Genomic DNA, 25,192 nt, shown 5'->3' on the forward strand with positions numbered 1-25,192 from the left:
TATGCAGACCTCTATCATATCTCATCTGAGCCATCTGTTTTCCAAGCTGAGCTCTAACCTTTTAAAGACACACTTGTACGTGCAAGTTTTCACTAGTATTTGAGTTATTTGGTAACTCTAGATAGTTTTCCTGTCATGACTCTCTTGATTCAGTGTTTTGATATTGTTTTGTGGATGTTTTGATTTAATATTTATATTTAGAATTTTATGTTTTTATTTTTTAATATTGTAAGCAACCTAGTGGTAGGCAGGGGGTATAAACATCTAATATAATAATTTGCTATGTGAACGTTCTAAAGTGTCTCACTGGGATCGTAACCACCTGCTGACGTCACTGGCCAGCAGTAGAGCCCTGCTTGCCTGACGTCAGCAGGGGGTTACGATCCCAGTGAGAGACACGTGTTGAAGAACAGCGGGAGCTGCAGAGATGTCCCTACGTGCACATCGCCCCCCCTCCAAAATCGCCAACCCCCCTCTGCTACTCTCCCCTCCCCCCTCTTACCGGGGTCCCAGCGGCAGCAGTGAAGAGCCTCACAAGTCTGCTGCCTTCCCTTCTGTTCACTCTCAGCTCTGATTCTGGTCCCGCCCTTGCGGAACAGGAAATGAGGGCGGGACCAGAATCAGAGCGAAGAGAAGGGAAGGCAGCAGACTCAGGAGGCTCTTCACTGCTGCCGCCGGGACCCCAGTAAGAGGGGGGGAGGGTAGCAGAGGGGGATTGGCGATTTTGGAGGGGGGGCGATGTGCATGTATAGGGGGATGGGCAGGGTCAGTGTCGGGGAGGGGAGGGCCGTGGGTGGAGACATCGCAAGGACGTGTCTGTGAGACAGAGAGGAGGGGGGACTGGAACTCGTTGGAGGGACAGAGGGAGGGGAGGGCCTGGAAATCGGAAGGGAAGAAAGGGGGCCGTGGGACTTGGAGGGGACAGAGGGAGAGAGCGAGGGAGGGAGAGAGGGATAACCTTGCTAGCGCCCATTTCATTTCATACCGAAACGGGCCTTTTTTTACTAGTTTTAAAATAAATAAACAATAACAAATAGAGGCAAACATGAGCCCTTTGGTCTGAGATACTCTTGAAATTGAAGGTTGATTAGAGGTGACACTCTTATGCGGTGTCTGACTTACCTACCCGTAATTAAAGATGCCGTCAAGTTACCATCTAAGTTTTTTAACTGGATATTCCGTACTTAATTCACTGTCAAGAACAAGATCCAGTTGTTGCATAATTTGGTTATGACTCAGATATCTGATATTTGTTGTACAACTGAGTCATGGTATGGTATTAAATCAGCCTTGCCCTTGTGGTTGTGCTGTTGACCATCAACCCAGAATTGGCAGTCAGGGAGATGGATTTATCTGCTCCATGGATAAATCCTTCTTATCTGTTCCCTTCTCCACTACTGCCAACTCCAGACTTCGCGCCTTCTGTCTCGCTGCACCCTACGCCTGGAATAAACTTCCTGAGCCCCTACGTCTTGCCCCAACCTTGGCCACCTTTAAATCTAGACTGAAAGCCCACCTCTTTAACATTGCTTTTGACTCGTAACCACTTGTAACCACTCAGCTCCACCTACCATCCTCTCCTCCTTCCAGTACACATTAATTGATTTGATTACTTTATTTTTTGTCTATTAGATTGTAAGCTCTTTGAGCAGGGACTGTCTTTCTTCTATGTTTGTGCAGCGCTGCGTACGCCTTGTAGCGCTATAGAAATGCTAAATAGTAGTAGTAGTAGTAATGAAGTGATATTGCTCATCAGAAATACCTTAGTGAATTAATAGGTTCTTCAACATAATTTATTTTGGTTCTTATATCCCACATCCGAATACCAATTATTCAGCTCTATATGGCTTACAACAATTAAGTAAAAGCAGATACAAACAGTGATGTAAAGATCAATCTGATAGAGCAACTTAGGTAGAGTTCATAGGCTTTTATAGCAATACTAGAATTTGAAGGATAACATACTTATTTCAGGAATTTTTCAAAGAGAAAATTCTTCAGAAATTTTTGGAATATTAAATAGTTAGAAATTTGTTTAATTTCATCTGGTAAATCATTCCACCATTTAGTGCCTATGTGAGAGAAATCTTTGCATAATATAGACTTGAATGTGATGTATTGATATTTAGGATAATGAAGTATAATTATTCTCTGGATTTTACAGCTGCATTTTGAGCTGGTAAATCAATTAAATCCAACATGTATTCAGGTGCCAAACCATGTATTATTTTGTAAATGAATGATAATGATAGAAATTACTGATTGAAATGGACACAATTTACTTTGTTTCTGTTTTACTAATAACCCTTTCCTCAATGTTGAATTTATCTCTACAATTAATATTAGACTGGAGTCTTTAATTGTAATTGGTAATTTTAGTGCTCGGGGCATACCAGACTATCAGGTTTTCAGGATATCCAAAATGAGTATGCATGAGATAGATTTATAAACTAAGTAGGCAGAGCATACAGATCTATCTCATGGGTTGAAAATCATTGCTCTAGGCTATGTAATGAAGTAGTTCCATGGTATGAATATTTGATGGTCAGTGAAGGTGGACTATATAACTTCTTTAGTTGATTGTATGATGACTGTGTGCCTGAAAATTGATATAGGAAGATTTAGAGAGGTGGTATGAAAATATTTCCATATTAGCTGAACAAGATTTAGAAATTGAAACTCAGCTTTGGGACTTATCTCTTTCTAAGAAGAGCTGTTAATTATGCAGCTCCTGTTAAGTAAAATGTGTAAGCTTTATCGAATTCCTATTCGTGATATGAACATGCATATAGCTTACATGTAAAAAAAACAATTTCAGAAAGCTGGCTTTTACCTCTGTGGGCATTCCATGAGCGGAGTGAGGGCAGGATTAGCATTTACATGTGACTTCTCAATTCTTTATAGGGGATACACATGTATTACTCAATAGATAAACTACGGGATTTATATCTGCTCTGCATCATGAATAAGTGCAGGACAACTGCCAGTAAGTGCAATAAGGGCTACCCTCTTACATCACCTTACTGGCTACTCACTGCAAACATCTCCCCCTTCTGCCTATGATCACACCCTTCCCTCCATGAGTGCAGCCCATATAACTCCCCAGCATCAAAACCCCAGCTCTCTAGCACTCCACGATCACACCCGTTGATAACTCACAGTCCTCCCCTCACCAGAAGTGCTTCAGCCCCACCCTCCTCCCAGGGAGATGCTATCAGTCACAATGTCACCATGGTTGACATGTAACCCCATAAAGGATCATAAACATCAAGCAGGCTGATTTGAAAAGGATCCTCTCATGTACAGGTAACTAATGTAGCTATGTCGGGTGACATACTACTAAATTTATTGAGTAAAAATTAATTTGGCCGAGGTATTCTAAATTAGTTGAAGTTTTTTCAGACGCTTAGAGGATAAACCCAAGTAAAGGACATTATAATAATCAAGATGAGGTAATATTAAGAACTGGACCAACAAAGCAAAAGCACCTTGATTGAAATAGGATCTGACTAGTTGTAATTGCCTCAATTTAAAAAAACGTTTTTCTCTACAGTTGATTTATTTGCAGTTAGAAGGACAAAAAAGAATTCAAAACATTCTTTGCAAAGGAGCCCTTCTATCTCCTTTATCGTATCATTTATTATTCTCTATACTTGTCTAGTTTACGTGTATCTTTTCTGAGATGGGGGTGAGAATAACAGTACAGAATACTTAAATCATACCTAAATATGATTATTTTATTTAAACCACCCTGAAAGGTTCCGCAAGAGCAGTATATCAAAACTGAATAAACTTGAAACTTGCATCACAGAGCAATGTAATTAGTTTGTTGACACTTACTTCTACAAATTCTGTTGGACCAATATGATAACCAGGTCCTCATTTGTGTTGTACCTATTACCACTGTGTTGACCTTTATTGCCAAAATTGATGATAGCTGCTTGTGCAACATTACTTTAGAGTGCAAGCACAGGGTAAAGGTCAACTGGATTCTCAAGGCGAGGAGGTACCCAGATTATAAAAATAAAATTACAAATTTCTGGCAAATTTCATTAAAAATTAAACTAGACTTTTTCTGTTAGCATGTAGAGTGTATATACAATTATTTTTACAAATAATTTACTTTTAAGTCACCTGTAAATTGATGGATCACTTAGGTCAAGTGTTTCACTAGTATAATCAGCAAGAATGAATGGAAATACAGGATACTGCATAAGATCATTGAAGGAGCGTCCAGCATGTTTGTTTAGGTGAGTCAGGTATTCAAAATTAGTGATTTGTCCTGTGCACCACAGCTGAGTGAGAGCTGTAATGTTCCCATACTCCAAAAGATTTGGAAGTTTGTTTGTTAGGATATTGTGATACACATCATCGCGGACCTAAAAAAAAAAAAAAAATCTTTGTTGTATTCACAAGTAATAACATATATAAACATTTCTAATAAGTCCAAGATAATTGGGTCTGATTATTAAAAGGTGGATATTAGAAAGAAAGGACGCACAAATAAGAATCAAGATGACCAGATCGGGATGTTTCACTTTCCGCTAGTATTTTAGAACAGTTATCTGCCAATGTAGAAACAGATCTACAATACATCCAGGAATGGACATGTGTACACCAGCTGTGGAACATCCATTTTACAAGCATCAATGTCTGAAATATCAATGGAGTCAACATGGCAACATAAATATGTATGAGCCAGCACATTCATGTGTTATGTTAGTATTTAAAGAATCTACATGTGTCTGTCAGCCACTTTAGAAACATACACATCTATGTTTTCTGAAGTTGTCATAGAAGGGGCAAAAAACTCTAGGGGGGATTAAAGGGGCAGTGAAGAACTGCACAAGCATGCAACTTTCTCTAATGTAGACTTCCCTGGGAGCAGGTGTAAATCCTGCCATATGTATTTTTGCCCTGCCCAAAATACATCCAAGATCATGCCTCCTTGCCATATACATGTATTTGGATTTTGGACATGTATATCCTGACTTTCTAAAACAAAGATTTAGATGTGTGACATGTGTAATGTCAGACCATGCACATCCAAAATAGGAATGGGGCTTTTAAGATAAAAGTCTAAGGGGCTCATTTTCAAAAGAGAAAAATGTCTCAAAATTGGCATAATGTGGCATTTGAACATTTTTCAAATCATGATTTTTGAAACTCAGATTTGAGATGTTTTTTCTCTACAGTGCATACAAATCCCAAAGAGTGTGTTGGGGGCTGTACTTAGGCATTCCCAAAATGTGGACATGTTTCTGCCATAATGGAATAACGCAAAAACATCCATGGCTAAAAGTTAGATGTTTTGGTTTAGACCTGTTTCAATCATTCCTAAGTCACAAAAAGGTGCCCTAAATGACCAGATGACAACTGGAAGGAATTAAGGCATGACCTCCCTTACTCCCCCAGTGGTTACTGTCCCCCTCCCACCCCCAAAAGATGTGAAAGAAACAGTAAGCATATCCCTGGAGTAGCCTAGTGGTCGGTGCAGTGTACTGTAGAAAAGGGGACCCAGGCCCACATTCCACTCTAACTGGTACACTTGTGGTGGAAAGTGTGAGACCTCCAAAACCCACCAAAAACCTACTGTGCCTACATATAAGTGACACCTGCAGGTATAAGGGCTATTGTAGTGGTGTACAGTTGGGTTCAGTAGGTTCTTAGGTGGGATTTGGAGGGTTCCCCATACAATATAAGGGGGTAATGAATGAGATGTGTACCTGGGACCTTTTATGTGAAGTCCACTGAAGTTCCCCCCTGGGGTGCCCCACTGCTCTGCTAGGATGTCTGTGTGGCCAGTCTACTAAGAATGCTGGTCCCCCATACATCCCAATGGCTTGTTTTTGTACGTTTTTCCCTTGGACCTTTTTTTCAAAAATGTTCCTAAAAGATAGACGCACTGAGCACATAAACATGTAGCAAATGAACATTTTTGAAATAAAAAGTTGAACGATTTTCTGATTTGAAAATGGCCATGTTTGCTATTGGATTTTTGGATGTTTCTCCCAAAATGTCCAAAATTGGATTTAGACGTCATACCAAAAATACTCCTCCACATGTGTACACTGTTAACACATGGGTGTGCTAAATGTTGCTGCGCAGTCATGACAGCACACACTAACTGCATGCTGTTCAGGGGGTGGGAAAAGGGCAGGTTTTGGATGTGGAAAGGCATAGACTTCACATTGCAGTTAGCATATGGTACTTTAAGGGCACATACACTTAGGCCCTTAAATGTTTATCTGCAACAAACATCTAAGTCCCCATTGTACACTCAGAGAGCTGCAAGGGAATGGGGTTCAAGGGAATCCTGAAGAAACCAGAAGTTGGAACACCAGATTGAGGATTGGAACACTCTTTGGTTGAGTAGTGAATACCACACAAAAAAAACGCAGGAGGCTGTTGGGGGTCAGGAGGAAATGGAGGGCTGCGAGTAAGTAAATAATAGGGTTGACTCTTGTGGGTATGGAAGAGATTAATTGCAGAGATGGGTGGGAATGGAATGGATCTTAGTAGGTACGGGTGGGTATGGGTTTGAATCCAGTGGGGATGAGCGGGGATGCATGAAATTTGTGTCCTTGTGCAACTCTCTATTTACAAAGCCAGGATATGCACGTATCAAACCCAAGTGCATGCAAATGGCAAAGAGGCATGGTCTGGGCATATCTTGGATGGGACAAGAGCGTGGAAAGTTCACAGATGTTTAATCCCTTTCAGAAAGGGATTAAACATGTATGTCCTAAAAGAACAATATCGGGAATTACACCTGCTACCAAGTCCATGCCCATTGCACAGGTTTAATCAAAACATGTTTTGTTTTTTTTAATGCAGGAAGGTTACTAGCTTATGTTATTCATTCACCTATCTCCTTTTCAAATTCCATATCACAGAAATCTGAAGGTTGAAACACCCAATCTCTGGCATATTGTAAATCGAAATTATAAGTTCTAAAGTCTGGCAAACCCAGACCTCCCTCCCTGCGAAGCAGTTGCAATTTTCACAGAGAAGCATGCGGTCGTTTTGTGCCCCATATAAATCATCTAATCAGCTTGCTCCAATTGTGTAAACCCTTCAGTTTAATTAGTGGCAAATGTTGTAAAGGGTACATTCACTTTGGCAATAAGATCATTTTCAACAACTGTATAAGACCCCACAACGAAAGAGGGAAATGTTGCCACCCATCACAGAACCTTTTAGTTTCCCGCATTAATTTGGAGATATTACAGGAATATATATTGAACAAATTTCTTGGACTATATAAACCAAATATTTCATCATTTTAACTGCCCAGCTAAGGGGGAATACCCCAACCATGTTTTACTTAAGTCCTTAGTCAAGCACAAAGCCTCAGATTTATCTAGATGTACCCACAAGCCAGATTTCTGGCTGTAACCAATCAACAAACCTAAGGCTCTTGGTAGAGAAAACTTCAGTCTTTGAAAAGCTGCCAGCAAGTCGACTGCAAATAATGCTAATTTGAACTCCTTTTGGGCCACCCTTATCCTATGACTATCTGGGGCCTCCAAAAATTTAAGGGCCAGTGGTTCTATACATAGGACAAACAGAGTAGGGGACAAAAGACAACACTGGCATGTGCCCCTTTGTAGACTAAACTGAGGGGAGAGGATGCCATTCATTAAAACATGAACCCAGGGATCTTTATACAATATACAAATCATTTCTAGAATAAACCCACAAAAGCCAAATCTGTGGGGACAAAATATTGTTATATTGTGAACCTGGCCATGTTCCTCCAAATTTCTTGACATATCAACTTGCTTCTGACAACTTGTTATATTTGATAAATTATTTTGGATACCAACGTTAATAGAGGCAAACTGTACTAAAAGAGCCATACTAAGATCAGACACCACAGTCCAAACAGTCTCTAAGTTAAACACAGGAAGCTTCTTGAGAACTATTTCAGATGGTATAGCCTGTGAAACAGTACCTTTTTCCAGGGTCAATCCACGGCTTGTTCCTAGGTCTGCTGAGGCATCCCCCAGAGACAAACTCCCAGCGTACTGATCTGGAGGTGGAACAACCACTATTCCTTGTGTCCCAGGAACCTTCCCTTGTGCTACAGAGGACTCCAGCAGCTTCGGCTGCTACTCCATAGCCGGGACTTCAAGACTTGCCAAGAAAGGTTGTAACGGAGGTAATTGCAAGTCGGGCATCAAAGATAACTCAGAGTCGAAGCTACATGCAGCCGACGACACACCAACTGCCAAAGATATTGAACCTGACCGCTGAAGGTAAGTATCCATTGGACCTGAGAGAGTCAAAGGTTGTGGCTGAGGCTCTAAGGGAAAGAGCCTCAACTTTCCCTTTTTCTTTACCATCATGAACGGTAGTCAGAGAGCGTTCTATGCTTCTGTGGCCACCTTGGCTCTCCCATTGTCATCTCTTTTATATGTAAAAACTTTCTCTCATACAACATGACAGAGATCACTTATGTAGAATTGCACTTAACAGGTGAGTAATTCTTCTCTGTCTCTCACTGTCAGACTTCGATAAGACGATACAATAGTCCACTGCCTCTCGTAACTTGGAATGAACCACACTTTAGCCCAAACTCCTCCCTTGAGCATGCCTATTCTAAAGTCACATACAAGTACATGCCTAACTGCACCACACACACTTTTAAGCATGTTGTAATTTTATAAGACAGCTCCCTCTTAGAACTCTGGTTATTCACTGATTTCTTTTTCCTACATTGCAACTAGTAGGATTCTAGCTTGAGATCCACAGATTAGATCTGCCAAACCCACCAGGGAATGTGAAAATGACTAACTCATTTCCAATATCTCATACATTTCTGTATTTCATATGCCAGTGCTCGCCTATATAAATTCTGCATCTGAATATTCATTTTTCTAAAATATTTCTGTATAGTATGTATGCTATGTGTACACAAAATTAATTTTGATCAAGTATTATGTTATATGTCAGCATGAAAACCTCTATTTACCATACCTTTATGCTGTCAAATGCCAGAAGCAGAGTTCTGCCATTAGTTAAAAATATTTCCACTGCATTGTCTCTTAATTGCCACCAACGTGTATGAACTTCCTTGATTTCTTCATAAGTCCAAGAAAATGATGCTGGCTCAGTTTCTCCATGGAAAGTCTTTAAAAATATATAGTTAAAGAGTTTTTATTAAAAACAATGTTTAGCAAGACTGAAACGTGATCTGTATTAAAGCTACATACAAATTAAAGTATTCTTTTTATGTGAGATCTCTTCATGTAATGTATCTCTGTTCCCAAAATGCTTAGAAAGGGGCCAATTTTTAAACAACCCACACATCAGAAGTTGGAAACTACATGGGCAATTTAGCACATGTATTAAACCCAAATTTCCTCAGGGAAATTAAAGTGAGTACTTTCCTTCTGAAAATTCATTTACCATATGCCCCTTAGAACGGCCTGTATATTTTGCACTTGCTTTTTTTTTTGGCAGCTGGCTGAAGGGAGAAATACTCCACATACTTTTGCAAATGACATGTACTTGGTGTATTTTTCTTCCTCTACTTAAACGTGCCTGAGGAAAAACAAAGCCGCTTACTTTTAACTAGTGTTTTCCAAGGGCAGCAGACTAACCAGTCTGCACCTGAATGATATCACCTGATAAAGCTTAGGACAGATCTCCTCCTTAGAAACTTCCAGAACTTTTCACATATTTTTACTGAATGTGTGAATGGTAATCTGGTAGTCACCATCACGCACAGCTCTTTTTGGTCTTATATTAAGCTTAGCAGAAAGTCAACTCACAGGAAAGTGGGTAGACTTTGCTGTCTTTTGAAATATCTATCACAGGAAAGCAAGTTTGCTTTTTCAAAGGACAAACATTACAGAAGTACCCGTAAGTAAAAATTCCTAGCTATGGGATGCTCTTAAACAAAAAGAAGAGAAAAAAAAGCCAATGGAGGAATAATAAATACTTCTGTTGGGAGATTTCCTATTTATTTTCTCTCTTTCTTTCTTATATATTCTATGTTAGGGCAACATGAATTCATAATAAAGTGTCCAAAAAAAAATAAAACAAAAGCCTCAAAAATGCTGAAAAACCTAAATAAAGGAATTAATCGGAACAGAAGTAGCCAGTAGGCTGAGGAGGACTAGATGAGAAAAAGCTGAAAATCGGCAAAAAAAAGTTAAAAAACAAACAAACAACAACAAAAAAACCACTGCATGAGAAGAGAAAGTTCTTTCAGGTCCTCTTCAAGATCTGTTTAACAAATCCTTGGACACAGGAGAGATTCTGTGGGCTTGGAGAAGAGCGAATGTGGCACCTCTTCACAAAAGTGGTAACAGAGAAGAAGTTGGAAACTACAGGTGGGTAAACCTCACTTCAGTGGTTAGAAAAATAATGGAGGCTCTGCTGAAGGAAAGAATAGTGAACTACCTGTAAACCAATGGCTTACAAGATCTGAGACAACATGGTTTCAGCAAAGGAAAATCATGCTAAACGAATCTGATTGATTTCTTTGACTGGATGTCCAGAGTATTGTATCAAGGACACGTGCTAGATGTAGTCTACCTGGTTTTCAGCAAAGCCTTTGACATGGTTCCTCATATGAGTCTCATCAATAAACTTAGCAGACTGAAGTTAGGACTCAAAGTAGTGAACTGGATTAGAAATTGGTTGACTGACAAGAGGGTGGTAGTAAATGGAATTTGCTAGGAGGAAAGAAAGGAGAGTAGTGGCATGCCTCAGGGATCGATACTGGGGCAGAATCTGCTTAATATATTGTGAGTAACATTGCTGACGCCTTTGAAATAAAAGTGTGTCTTTTTCCAGATGACAAAGATTTGTAACACAGTGGAAACACCGAAGGAAGTAGAAAACATAAGAAGAGATCTGAAGATGTTAGAAGAATGGTCTAATGTCTGGCAGTTAAAATGTAATGTGAAGAAGTGCAGAGTGATGCATTAACGGAGTAAAAAATCCAAAGAAGCTGATATGCACGGACTGGGAGAGGGACCTTGGGGTGATAATGTCGGAGGATCTCAAAGCTGCGAACAATGTGACAAAGTGGTAGCCAAGGTCAGAAGGTTGCTGGGCTGCATAGTGAGAAGAAACACCAGCAGAAAAAGGGAGGTGTTAGTGCCCTTGTACAAGTCGTTGGTGAGACCACACTTAGAATATTGTGTTCAATTCTGGAGGCCATATCTTGCTAAGGACATACTTAGCCATACTTATATTCTTATGACCTGAATATGTATACCCTAGCGGAAAGAAGGGATAAAGGAGATATGGTACTGATATTTAAATACTTGAATAGTATTTATCTACAAACCAATCTTTTTCAGAGATGGAGATGGGGTAAAACTAAGGACATAATAATTTGAGGTTGTGGGGTGGTAGACTTAGGAGTAACATCAGGGACTCTTTGAGCAGGGACCGTCCCTCTATGTTAATTTGTACAGCGCTGCGTAACCCTGTTAAGTAGTAGTAGGAAATACATTTTCACGGAAAGGGTGATGGACAACTGGCATGCCCTCCCAATGGAGGACAGAAAAACAGTGATGGAATTCAAAAATGCATGGGATAGACACAAAGGATCCCTAAACAGAAAGAGAATAGTAGCAAAACAAAACTTAACACATCAACAGTTATAAGATCATTTATGATATGCAGGAGTGGTGCTTAAACAGCAGCTCCAGTAGCAGAGAAGTGAAGCAAATGTTGGACGGACTTCTATGATCTGTGTCCCGTAGAAGACAGGATAGGATGGAATGGGCTTTGATTGCAGCAGTGGAAAAGTGAGGCCAATGCTGGACTTCTACAGTCTGTGTCCCGTGTATTTTATTTTATTTTTCTTACATTTGTACCCCGCGCTTTCCCACTCATAGCAGGTTCAATGCGGCTTACATATTATATACAGGTACTTATTTGTACCTGGGGCAATGGAGGGTTAAGTGACTTGCCCAGAGTCACAAGGAGCTGCCTGTGCCTGCAGTGGGAATCGAACCCAGTTCCCCAGGACCAAAGTCCACCAATCTAACCACTAGGCCACTCCTCCAGATAGATCAGGATTGGCTGGAATGGGTTTAGACGGCAACTCCAGTAGCTGGGAAGTAGGGCCAGTGCAGGGCAGACTTTTTTTATAGTCTGAGCCCTGAAAATGGCAAGGACAGATCAAGAGCAAATATGAATATTTTATACCACATTCACATGGTATTAGTGTGGGTCAGTGGGTGAGGGGAAAATGAGTAAATGGGAAAATGTTGTAATAATACTGTTTGACTGTTGGTTCAATAATGCTTTGATAATGAATGTGACTGTTGGGCAGACTGGATGGACCATGCAGGTTTTCATCTGCCTTCATTTACTATGTTACTGTGGACCTCATTTTCAAAAGAGAAAATGTCCAAAAATTGGCATAAATCTGCATTTGGACGTTTTTCTCACAAAAATCACAAGGGGGAATTTCAGGGACGTGTTAAAGGCGGGATCTGGGCATTCCTAACACTTGGACCTTTTCCAGTCATAATGGAACAAAACAAAACCATCCAGGACTAAAACTAAGATGTTTTGAGCTAGACCTATGATTATAATGAATAAGGCACAAAAGGGTGCCCTAAATGACCAGATGACCACTAGACAGAATCAGAGGTGACTCCCCAATAACCCCCCAGTGGTCACTGAATCCCTCCCACCTCCTACAAATGTGAATTAGCAGCCTCTATAACAGCCTGAGATGTTAGAGCCAGATCTATTACAGCAGCATGTAGGTCCCTGGAGTAGTGTAGTGGTCAGTGCAGTGCACCATGGCATGGGGGACTCTGGTCCCTATCTTCCTCTACCTGTCTCATTTGTGGTGAAAACTGTGAGCCCTCCAAAACTCACCAGAAACCCACTGTACCCACATATAGGTACCCCCTTCACCCCATAAGGGCTATTGTGTACAGCTCTGGGTAGTGGGTTTTGGGGGGGGCTCAGCAGACAAGATAAGGGAGCAGCGGTGAGATGTGTACCTGGGAGCATGTTTTTGAAGTCCAGCAGGGTGCCCCATTTATCTCCTGGGATGTCTGGGAGACCAGTCTACTAAAAATACTGGCTCCTCCTACATCCCAATGGCTTGATTTTCTACGTTTTTCACTTGGATGTTTGTTTGTTTTTTAAATGGACCAAAACACAAAATGTCCAAAGCACAAAATCTTGTTAGAAACAGTATTTTTGAAAGCAAAATATAGACATTTTTCTTTTTGGAAAATGAACTTCTTTCTAATTCAGATTTTGGACGTTCTTTGCAAAACGTCTAAAGATAGACTTAGACGTCATATCGAAAATGCCCCTCCACGTCTGTGATGTCACTTCCTCCTCAGGCATAATGGTAGTCTTTGTTTTATTCTCTATTCCTTTTCTAACAATTCTTAATAATGTGTTTGCTTTATCGGCCACCATTGCAAACTGAGCAGAAGATTTCAAACTAATTGTCCTTGCCTTGATCCTTTTCCTGAATGGTGACCCCTAATTTGTAGTTATAATTTAGATCAGGGGCGTAGCCAGACAGCCAATTTTGGGTGGGCCTGAGTCCAAGGTGGGTGGGCATGGAATTCATGCCCTACCCCCCTCTGCTCTGCTCTTCATCCCTCCCTCCACCTGCAAGCCCACAATATTAAATACCTGAGCAGGAGGGGATCTACAAACCCCGCCAGCTGAAGATTTCCTCCTGCTCAGTCAGCACTCTTCCAAACAAGCCAGCAGCACTTTCCTTGAGCTGATGCCACGGCCAGCAGGCTGTGCATGCATGAAAACTAAGCATGTGAAGAGGGGCTGGTGCTGGTTTCAGCTCAATGCAAGTGCTGCGAGCTGCTGTTTGAAAGAGCACTGCCTGCCTGAGAAGGAGGAAATCTTCAGCTGACAGGGTTTGAGGACCTCTGCAAGTCATAGCAAGAGTGCATAATTTTGGGTGGGCCAGAGTCCAAACAGGGTGGGCCCTGATCCACCTATGGCTACACCACTGATTATTCTTCTCTATTTGCACAACTTTGCACTTGGCCACATTAAATTATGGGAAAAGTGGCCACATACAGGGGAGACTTGATTATGATAGTGTTAACTCTCCAAAATACTAAAAACTGTTTTTAGATGCATTTTACAAATTGTTAAGAAATGGAATTCAACAAAGATGTCTTACATGGTTGTTCAAGAAACTGAATTTGAAGAAATATCAAAAGGCTGTTTAAACCCATTAGCCTCTGTTTATTAAGGATGTGTATAGGGCTCAAATATTTTCAGTTTTTTAAGGGCGTCTTTTACTAAGCTGTGTTAGCGATTCCTAGTGCAGCAAATGAGAGGAAGCCCACAGGAACTGAATGGGCTTCCTCTCATTTGCGGCATGGGAATCACTAGCACGGTTTAGTAAAAGAGGCCCTAGATTTGTTTCATGCATTCATTTTAATAAAAAAACATATAAGCCTTTTAACATGCATTAGCACTAATTCATAGGTTACCATATATTAGATTTATTTACTGTATACTAACTTTTTTAAGGCACATTAATGAACATCTCTATGGTTTATAAAATAAGGATTGTAGCAAAATACAAGTAAAACTGCATACTTACAGAGTTTTCCACTGTATCTGTAGCACTGTCTTCCACAAAATACATTCCTGATTTTCCTAAAGAAAAACGTACATGAATAAAACCTCAGTATCCCAAAAGCACACCCCTTGCCCTTCCCACATCCACGCCCCTCTCGCAGTTACATGCTATGGAATTTAGATGCTAGCATTATAGAATACAGCCTAAGGACCGTTACGCATGTAACTACCAATTAACTCCAATAGTCGCCAATTATTGGTCATTAGTTTCAATTTGCATCTAATCATGAAACTAAGTTATGCACGTAACTGGCACTATTCTGTAACCTGTGTGTGCAATTTTGCACACAAAATTATAAAATGAGCAGGATTGTACTTGTGAGGAATTAGCTGCTCTTGAAACCGTTAAAAAGTAAGAAGTGGCCATTACAAAAGCTGACAAAGGTAGGGTGGTGGTGATATGGAGCCAATGTGACTATGTTGAAGAGTTAAAAATAAACATAGAAAAGCCACATTGCCTAATACTAACATTACCACACAATACTGAACGCTTCACAAACATCAACGCCATGGGAACACCCATCCCCAAATTCCAGAAGTTACTGTGAAAACTCAAGCGTATAAAGAACCATCTCCCCAGAGACGTATTCCGCACACGTCCAAACCATGGTCCTCTCCCATGTAGACTACTGCAACGGAATCGACACAGGATGCAAGGAACAAACACTAAAGAGACTACAAACAGCACAAAACACAGCAGCTACACTTATAATCGGAAAAAAACAATTCAAAAGAGCAAGTCCACTACTCTAAAACTTACATTGGCTAAGCACGCATATCCTTCAAGATATGCACCGTGGTCCACAGAATAATCTTCGGCCTCACTCCAGAATTAATGGCTGGCCTTTTCCTCAGGTAGATTAGAACATTGTTTGAAATTAAATTATCCATCTTTTAAGGGTGTTCGGAAGAAAATCATGATAGAGAGTTCCTTTTTACACCAGGGAATTAGGCTTTGGAACAGACTGTCTTTAGAAATTTGGAGAACAACACAATATTATTCCTTCAGGAAAGCGTTAAAGTCTTTTTTGTTTGATGAGAAAGGTGTTTTTAAGTTAGAATGTATTTGATGAGAAAGATACTTCTCAATGTATTAGATATACAACTGTAATTAATATTTTATATGTGCAATTGATGAGGAAGATTTTTTTTTGTTTCAATGTTTTAGATATGCAATTGTAAATTCTCCTGAAGGACTTATTGTTTGCAATCCGCTCAGAATCTCTTTTGAACTGAGCAGAATATAAGAATCATATAGCATAGTTTGATAGATCTACCAATATGCAACGCAAACAAGAATGCAAGATCCTATCTAACTCTTCATTATCCCAATGCCAAGGCCTAAGATACAAATCTACACATAACCAGTTTCACATATGTCTGCACCAAAACCTGGATATCTCTACCGAAAGACTTAAAAGGCACGAACAACTACCCAACACTGCGAAAATAAACAAAAGCTCATCTCTTCAGGAAATTCCTTTCTAACGAAATCACATAGCCAAGGAGATCTCGGCCACCACACCATAGCACAAGATCACAGACATAACTGAAGCAGGCTTGCATTCACCCTCACAACTTGATACTTGTCTACCTAAGTTAATTGTAAGGCACACTGAACTTACCACTAGGTTAGAAAATGAGGGGCACAAATGCATGCATGCATAAATAGAGGTTGAGAGACAACTTTCCAATGCCACTGAGTATAGATGTTTGGATGCTGACCTCATAAGTACATAAGAAATGCCACACTGGGAAAATACCAAGGGTCCATTGAGCCCAGCATCCTGTCCACGACAGCGGCCAATCCAGGCCAAGGACACCTGGCAAGCTTCCCAAATGTACAAACATTCTATACATGTTATTCCTGGAATTGTGGATTTTTCCCAAGTCCATTTAGTAGCGGTTTATGGACTTTTCCTTTAGGAAACCGTCTAACCCCTTTTTAAACTCTGCCAAGCTAACCGCCTTCACCACGTTCTCCGGCAACGAATTCCATAGTTTAATTACGCGTTGGGTGAAGAAAAATTTTCTCCTCATGAGTTGATTGCAAAAACAAACATTAGATTTAGTTGATATGGGGTTTTCAGCAGGGTATATCACATCTCGAGAAAGATAGTTTTTATATACAAAGAAGATATAGTCCCAGTTTTGTATATGTTCCCAAAGATTCATAAAGCTTTAAATAATCCACCAGGTCGACCAATTGTTTCCAGTAAAGGGTCACTATTTTAGCCCTTATCAGCTTCCATCAACTACTTCTTATGTCCTAAGGCAGTGTCAACATTTTTGTACATTCGAGATTTGAGACTAACTTTATGAAAAAGCTGTCAAACATCAATATGGAAGATGCTGATGACTTGTGGTTGGTGACACTAGATGTGCAGTCTTTATATATGTTAATACCACGGGGTATTACACATTGTTTAGATGGTTGCAATCAATCTCTACATCGTTTATAGTATACTTAGCCACCATGGCTGATAAAAACAATCCTCAAACAAAAAAATAATTATCAACAGCTATCGGGGGTGGCCAAGGGGGCGACAATGGCACCCTCCGTGGCAAGTTTTATTTATGGATTCATTTGAGACACAATGGATTTTGTCAACAAGTTATCAAGCAAACACTATAGATGTACTTTTGCTTTAGTCGGGTATATTAGATAAGTGTTTCCCAAGTCCAGTCCTAGAGTAATCAGTCAGGTTTTCACGATATCTACAATGGATATCAGGTTTTCACGATATCTACAATGGATGTACATGAAAGAGATCTGCATATAATGGAAGGAGTGGATAAATATGCATGAACTTGATTTGCATTGTGGATATCCTGAAAACCTGACTGGCAAGGGGTACTCCAGGACTGGACTTGGGAAACACTGTATTAGATGACCTGTTGACTTTTTTGAATTCAAAAACATTAAATGAATCACATACCACAGAGAAGAGATTCATTTTCTGATATCTATGTGTTAAGGATAACAAATGGTTTTGAGACCACCATCTTCAAGAAGAAAACTGATAGAAACACATTCCTTTATTTTTCAAGAGGTTGTGGCAATCATTTTGAGGATGCTGCCAATAAGGGCGAGTGGGGTTCCAGCATGTCCCCATCATCCCCACTGGACCACCAGAGATTGAAGGTAGGCCTGGGTCTATCAAACCTCAGGGGGTGGGGGTTTGTTCTAGGGGAGGCGAGTTGTGAATGTCACGGGCTAGGGGGAGAGGGAAGGGAAGGAGGGAGACTGTTTTGGTGGGCAGGAGGGGGCTCAGAGGGCTCTACATAGTTATGTAGGTCCCAGCTGATATTCAATAGGGGCAGCTGAATTTAGAACAGCTTTTTTATGGCCAGTCAAAGCCAATATTCAGCAGCACTGCCTAGTTAAGTGCAGCTGAATATCAACAGTTGGGCAGCTTTGAGCGATTTAAGCAGGCAGGAGCCTCTCCTGTTTGCTTAAATAACTTTGAAAATTGAAAGGTATATGTTTAAAGTACCAGTATTTACATGTGGAAGTTGCAAAATCACCACTTCCATGTTTAAAATGATGGCACTTACATGTGGAAGCTGCAGAGTGATGCTACTCTTTTTGTCTACAGCTATTTTTATAAAATTGCTGTTCCTACTATATGTTCTGGCAATTACAGCAGAGCCTTTTGTAAAATACCAAGAAAATGTGTATGTTCTGTTCTGTCCTGGATGTCCTGTTTCTCAGGTAGAGCTGCTATGCAAAATGGAGTTCATACAATGTTTTTCAGATTCTGTGTACATAGCTATAAGATACAAATGCACGCAAAAGAAAGAAAAGCACTAAATTAAAAAGGGGAAAAACTGAAACATTAGAAATGTCTATGTTAAGTGTTACTTAATCAAAGAATGCACACAAATAGACTTAATGACATAATCACTTGCAGTATAAAGAAATTTAAAAAAATATTCACAAACCTAGTAATAGTTCACCAGCTGTTTCTCTGGAAGGAGCTACACTGATACACCTTCGGTTAACCCTGTGAATAGGCATATAAACAAATTTTATTAAAAAAAAAAAACATTGGGAAGGTCTTTACTGATTTTTTTAATTCTTTATGTTTAAAGAATCAAAAACAAACAAACAAAAAAAGAGACACACATAATGTAACAAGCATCTGATTGGAAAGTACAACTCAGTAAAATGTGCACATAACCAGCTGCTTGTCAAAGTGATTTCATCTCCAATCTGAACACATCACAGCCAGTGTAGTGTACTCCAATATGGTATCTTAATTTTACATGTTGTTCAGTATACAAAGGCTCGTATAAATACTTTAGGAAATTAGGAAGAAAACTAACAGCTAAATACTTCGAATGGGACACTACTTGTTAACACTAATCAGAAAAAAGATCTGGGTAAGTATATAACATGATAAACAGAATCAGTACACAAAGCAAATCAAGCAGCAGCAGCCAAAGATGAGCACCCTGGCATGCATTAAACATGGATTGGGAAGTAGAAGGTCACTAGAATCAAGGAACAAGGACATCATCCTTTCATTTTACAAGGTGATTGTCAAAACACATTTAAGGGTAAGCATTCAGTTTTGACTACTCATTACCTAAAAAGTATATCCAAATGTTACAGTGGTCCAATAAAGGATCACCTATATAATAAGCTTATGTATGTAGAAAGACTATACAGGCTTGAATTATTTGCATAGGACATTCAAGTAATTTAATTATACTATAGAAAATAACTAACAGACCCTACAGAAATCTGTTGAGTGATCTCTTCACTGAAATAGCTATAAACAAAACAAGAAAGTAGCCTCTACGTTTAAGGTATAATGGGTTTTACCACTTTCAAAATGATAAAATGACTCGTATTAATACATGTTACTTTTAGTGTGTGTGTCTGTGTTAGTGCTACACACTAACTTGTCCTATAGGAGTGAAAACAGAGTATCTAAAAAAGAAAGTCACATATTCAAAATATGTGAATACAGGGCTAATGAGCTCTCATCCACTTGTTTACTAACTTGTGCTTCATCGAGCTAAATTTAGCACAGCCTAGTTGCTTCAGTATTTATTTATTTATTGGGATGTATTAACTGCCTTTATAAAGAGATTCACCCAAGGTGGTGTACAGCACATACAGTTTAACATAAGACTTACAATTTTAACAGCATAACAATAGTAAAATAACCAAGAATAAACATAAATACAACAAATGAGGTAAACTTGAAAACAGTAAATTGAAATCTAATAATAGAACTACCGTGAAACAGTATCAAAAATGTACACATTGAACAGCACTGGAATTCAAGTACCAGAGATATAATACAATGTTAGCATAATACTGATACACCTAATAAGCATGCATTAGAACATTCAACTAACATAGATATGATGCTAAAGATTTTCTACAATATGGCTTACCATATAGCTGAGGGACCAAGAGCAGATATATGATGGGAGCAAGATGTGTGGTACTGAGTCAATTGGGATAATTTGATGGCTAGCTAAACTCAAGGCAAGTTCGTTGCATAGTTAAGCAAGGGATAAGGAACTGATCTAAGTTACAGTGTGTGTGGCATGCTAGTCCAGGTGCAGAATGAGTGTATACTAACTCCCTTAAGACAGGGTTGCAGTAAAAGTTTAGATTTAGATTAGATTTATTATTTATAATCTGCCCTTTTCCAGGGCGGAAAAAGGCTGGAATGTCTAACATGTACAGTGTACTATAGGCCTGAGTTATTGGCCAAATTCTATTAGAATGTTCTGTTAGCAACTATATGTGACTTAGCGGTAAGGTCTCATGCATTAACTGGGCGGTAATTGTCAAAATGGAATTATCACCCGGGGCACACAGTAGTTCCAATTTGCCACATGTTGGACGTGCGTAGGTGCCTACATGCCTTAGTAAAAGGGTCCCTAGGTGTCATTGTAGACAATATGCTAAACTCTTCTGCCTAGTGTGTGGTGGCGGCCAAAAAACCAAACAGGATGCTAGGAATTATTAGAAAAGGGATGGAAAATAAAGACAATGAATATTATAATGCCTCTGTATTGCTCCATGGTGTGACCTCACCTTGATACAGCAGAATTAGAAAAGGTTCAAAGAAGGGTGACAAAAATGATAAAGGGATGGAACTCCTCTCATATGAGGAAAGGGTAAAGAGGTTAGGGTTTTTCAGGTTGGAAAAGAGATGGCTGACAGGGGATATGATAGAAATCTAATGGGTAAAAATGAATCAAATTTTTATTCTTTCAAAATGTACAAAGACTAGGGGACATTGAATGAAGTTACACAGTAATACTTTTAAAACAAATAGGAGGAAATGTTCTGGAACTCATTGCCGGAGGATGTGGTTACAGTGGTTAGCACATCTGGGTTTTTAAAAGAAAGATTTGGCCAAGTTCCTGGAGGAAAAGTCCATAGTCTGGTATTGGGACAGACACGGGGGAAGCCACTGCTCGTCCTGGGATCAGTGGTATAGAATCTTACTACTATTTGGGAATCTTCCAGGTACTTGTAACCCTGGATTGGCCACTATTGAAGCAGGATACTAGGCTAGGTAGACCATGGGTCTGAGCCAGTATAACTAATCTTATGTTATATACGTACCTGGACATGATAGAGGTAGCAATTTTGATTTTTGTAGATCTTTCTTTTGCCTTTGATTTGGTGGATTATTAACTTTTCATTTAAACATATAGGGAAGTGGGGTTAGGAGGTAAAGTTTTGGAATGGCATGGTTCTTTTATTTGGGAAAGAATTTTTAAGGATAAGGGAAATGAGATTCTACTGGTGAGTAGGAGAGAATTTTACAGGAGTACTGCAAGGTTCAGTACTTTCTTCTCTTCTTTTCAATATTTTTCTTTGCCCATTGGGTACTTTAGTATATTTCTATGATTGCTTTTTTTTTGTCTATGCTGATGACATACAGATTGTATTTCTATTAGAACCATGCCAGAGGAGATTGTGTTTTTTTATTATTAATTTTCTTTATTATTTCTTTTATAACATTCATAAACGAAATAGTTATCAGAAATATCAGAAATTATACAATAACAAAGAGAAAATTAACTAAACAGAAAAACATTTTCAATATACTCAGTCCACAATATAAGGTCCAAGAATCAGGAAAATGTATAAGTAAAATTAGCAAATAAACCTATTTACTAGAGCAGAAGTTATGCCAGCGATACAATCAGACAGGAGGAGATTGTGTTTATGTATAATAAGCATCAGAAACAAGTGGTGGCCTTGTGTGAATGATCAGAAAACTGAAGTTTTGTTATTTGGAAAAGGTGATTGGTTTAGGGTGGAGGAGTGGCCTAGTGGTTAGGGTGGTGGATTTTGATCCTGGAGAACTGAGGAACTGAGTTCAATTCCCAGTTCAGGCACAGGCAGCTCCTTGTGACTCTGGGCAAGTCACTTAACCCTCCATTGCCCCAGGTACAAATAAGTACCTGTATACAATATGTAAGCCGCATTGAGCCTGCCATGAGTGGGAAAGTGTGGGGTACAAATGTAACAAAAAATAAATAAAATAAAAACGAAGAAAAGTGATTTGGGGTCTCCAAAGGACACAATTAAAGATCTTGTAGTATTCTTGGACAGTAAGATTAGTTTTGGATCTCAAATTTCAGCTATGTGGAATGCATTTCAAACTTTATTTGGTTAGACTGAAACCATTTTTAAATGGTTCACCTCTATGCATTGTTGTTGTTCATCATTTTGTGCTCGGTATTCTGGCTTAATGCAGTTTCTTCTTCTATAACGCACATCTGAATAAGATGGCTGCAGATAGTCCAGAATACAGAGGACAGGATAGCTATGGAATTCCAGAAATGAGACAGTGTTCTTCAGGTCAAGGTGTAGTTACATTGGCTGCTTATTGAACAGTGGATATCATTTAAGGCTTTGGTGTTACTTTTTAAGATGCTGCAGATTGGAAATCCTATTGTAGGTTACAATTCATTGGTATAAACCATTCAGGCCTTTGAAAACTAGCCAAGGGAAGCTTTTGATGTTCTTACAAAGGCAGATGGATAGAATGTTGGTGATCATATCTATTTTTAATGCTATGCTTTTATTTTGGGTTTACAGCTAATGTTTCTGTTGAATTTTATGCTGTAATTCTCTGTTTTGTTTTTTAATTGTATTTTTTATGATTCTGTTGTGATATTGTACTATTTGTTATTAATTGCAAACTGCATTGAATGTTTATTCAGGAATGTGGTATATAAAGCCTTATAAATAAAGTAAAAATGTAACTCATAAAAGACACAGAAGCAAGTCATGGTGTCCAAGTACATATTCAAAAGACAACTACAGAGGTCTGACATTGATTGCTTTCAACAATATGATAGCTTAGGGATCAATTCTGAGCTGACCCCAGAACACTTAAAGATCTTATGTTCATTTTCAGTTGCACATAGTTGTGACTAAAAATGATAATAAACTTAGAAAACCAAACTTTGACCACTAGATTAAACCTGCCATTTAATCACCATGGACTAACAGCAAAATTATTATGCCTAGCAATAAGAAACAGTCCTCATTCAACCCAGCATCTTTATATTTTACAAACTTTTATAGACTGTGCAGAGCAGAATTATAAGTCACAAACCTCAGTGGCGACTCATTTCATAAGAGCAAGACACAATCTTGGCTCGCCTTGCCTGCTCACTTGTCTGTATAGACTTAACTCATTTAACTTACTTGACTTAACTTTGCTTCATACTTTTTTATATATGATTATATGATTGTTATATCAAAAACTTTTCTTTAAAAAATATGTAAATATTCATAATACTTATCATATTCAATTGAGAGACCACAGGCTGACATGCAGCATGTTTTGCATAGGCTGCATCAGGGTCTAGTCCTCAATCTTTGCACACTATATGAAAAATCATATATAAAAAATGTATGAAGCAAAGTTAAATCAAGTAAGTTGAATGAGTTAAGTCTATACAGACCAGTGAGGAGGCAAGGCGAGCCAGGAGTGTGTCTGGCTCTTGTGAAACGAGTCGCTACTGAGGTCTGTGACTTATAATTCTGTTAAAGTTTGTAGAATATAGAGACGCTGGATTGAATGAGGACTATTTCTTAGTGGATTACCCCCGTCTGTTTAGAAGATTATAAGTGAGTGAGTTTATTAATTGAATTCACAGCAATAAGAATCAGCAGTAGGTGGTTAAGTCTTTCTCTGCTTAACCATGGTAATGCTTCTGGGATTACCTACTTTTTCAATGGCTAAATTTAACCACTGAGAGCACTAGGCCCCACAGAAAACCCATTAGTTTGTAAGCCTTATGTAAGATAAAGAATACATGCATATTATTGTGGTTATCTACTGTTCCTGGCTTATTGGTTTGTTTTTCTGGTATTTAGAATTCCCAGTTGCAAAAAAAAAAAAAAGTCTCTGACAGAGATTTAGTAACAGAACCATATGATCCACACAACCTTTTACCATTGAGGAAAGGTAGGATAAAGTGAGGAAAGGGCTGTTCTTGACTCTCTAGTCCTACAACACTAACACTTTCCCCCTGCCACAAGAGGCAGCTTTATGTGAGGAAAATGAGACATGCAGAGGCTCGCTTTCAAAGCACATAGACTTACAAAGCACATAGGTTACTATGAGGCATATTTTCAAAGCACTTTGGGAGGCTAAGTTCCATAGGTTTCTATGGAACTTTGGGAGGCTAAGTGCTTTGAAAATGAGCCTCTATGTAACTTTGTAAATCTATGTATTTTGAAAATGAGCACCACTGTGTCCACCGATAATGAAAATGACCACTGTGTCCACTGAAAATGACTTCGTAATAAAAATGAGAAAGGAATTATTAGCAATATCTGAAAATTATTTGAAAACTGAAGTCAGAAGAAAGGTCTTGCTGGGAAAGACAAAGAAAAAAAATATGTTCTACATTATCAATGCAATAATATTCTCAGTTTTAAAATTACCTTATCAACTCGCTTGCAGCTTTGTCTTTTACAGTAGAAGAGAAAGAGGAATGAGTTTTGTCTTCAAATAAGTAGGACAACGGTGATTTGATTACTTTTGTGGAAAACAAAGAAAGGAATAATGTTATCAAAACACTCACTGTATCCATGGAAATAATACAATTTATTACTATTTCAGTATAGTAATTTAAAAGTTACCTTCCTGTTTTTGCTGATCCTTAAGAATATACTTGTTAGGAATTGTTAAATAGGACCTCTGCAAACGTCGCCGCTCTCTGTTGGGACCTTCGGTTGGGTCTAGTTGCCAAGAAGTGGGGTAGCAATCTGCATCATACCAAAGTGCTCTGAAAAGTGAATATATTGGAAAGTTTTTCTGTGAACTGTTTTTATTTTACAAGCTCAGTAGGTACAAGTGATAAATACAACAATGCCATACAAAAATCGTATGACTAAATAGAAATATACATACAAGGTGTTTTAAAAACCAATAAATACATAAATAAGAATGTCGATGTTTCAATAGAAAAGGAACCAGAAACACATATCAGGCAGAGAAAAGAAGGGTGCAAGATACCACTCAATATCTCCATTTAAAGCAAATGTTATTCTTTAATACCA

At 38.9% G+C, this 25,192-nt stretch overlaps 1 protein-coding gene across 1 annotated transcript in view; it reads right to left on the reverse strand.

Moving 5' to 3' along the window:
* Positions 1–25,192, reverse strand: part of LYST (lysosomal trafficking regulator) — a 347,836-nt gene that overhangs the window by 83,627 nt on the left and 239,017 nt on the right. The window contains exons 34-39 of the mRNA XM_030195890.1: positions 24,773–24,918; positions 24,575–24,668; positions 18,568–18,629; positions 14,585–14,640; positions 8,983–9,135; positions 4,135–4,379 (exon numbers count right to left, since the gene is read on the reverse strand). Of these exons, the coding sequence (XP_030051750.1) occupies positions 4,135–4,379; positions 8,983–9,135; positions 14,585–14,640; positions 18,568–18,629; positions 24,575–24,668; positions 24,773–24,918 (756 nt within the window). The remainder of the gene's footprint in view (positions 1–4,134; positions 4,380–8,982; positions 9,136–14,584; positions 14,641–18,567; positions 18,630–24,574; positions 24,669–24,772; positions 24,919–25,192) is intronic.

Source organism: Microcaecilia unicolor, chromosome 3, assembly GCF_901765095.1.
Source record: "Microcaecilia unicolor chromosome 3, aMicUni1.1, whole genome shotgun sequence".
Lineage (NCBI taxonomy): Eukaryota > Metazoa > Chordata > Amphibia > Gymnophiona > Siphonopidae > Microcaecilia > Microcaecilia unicolor.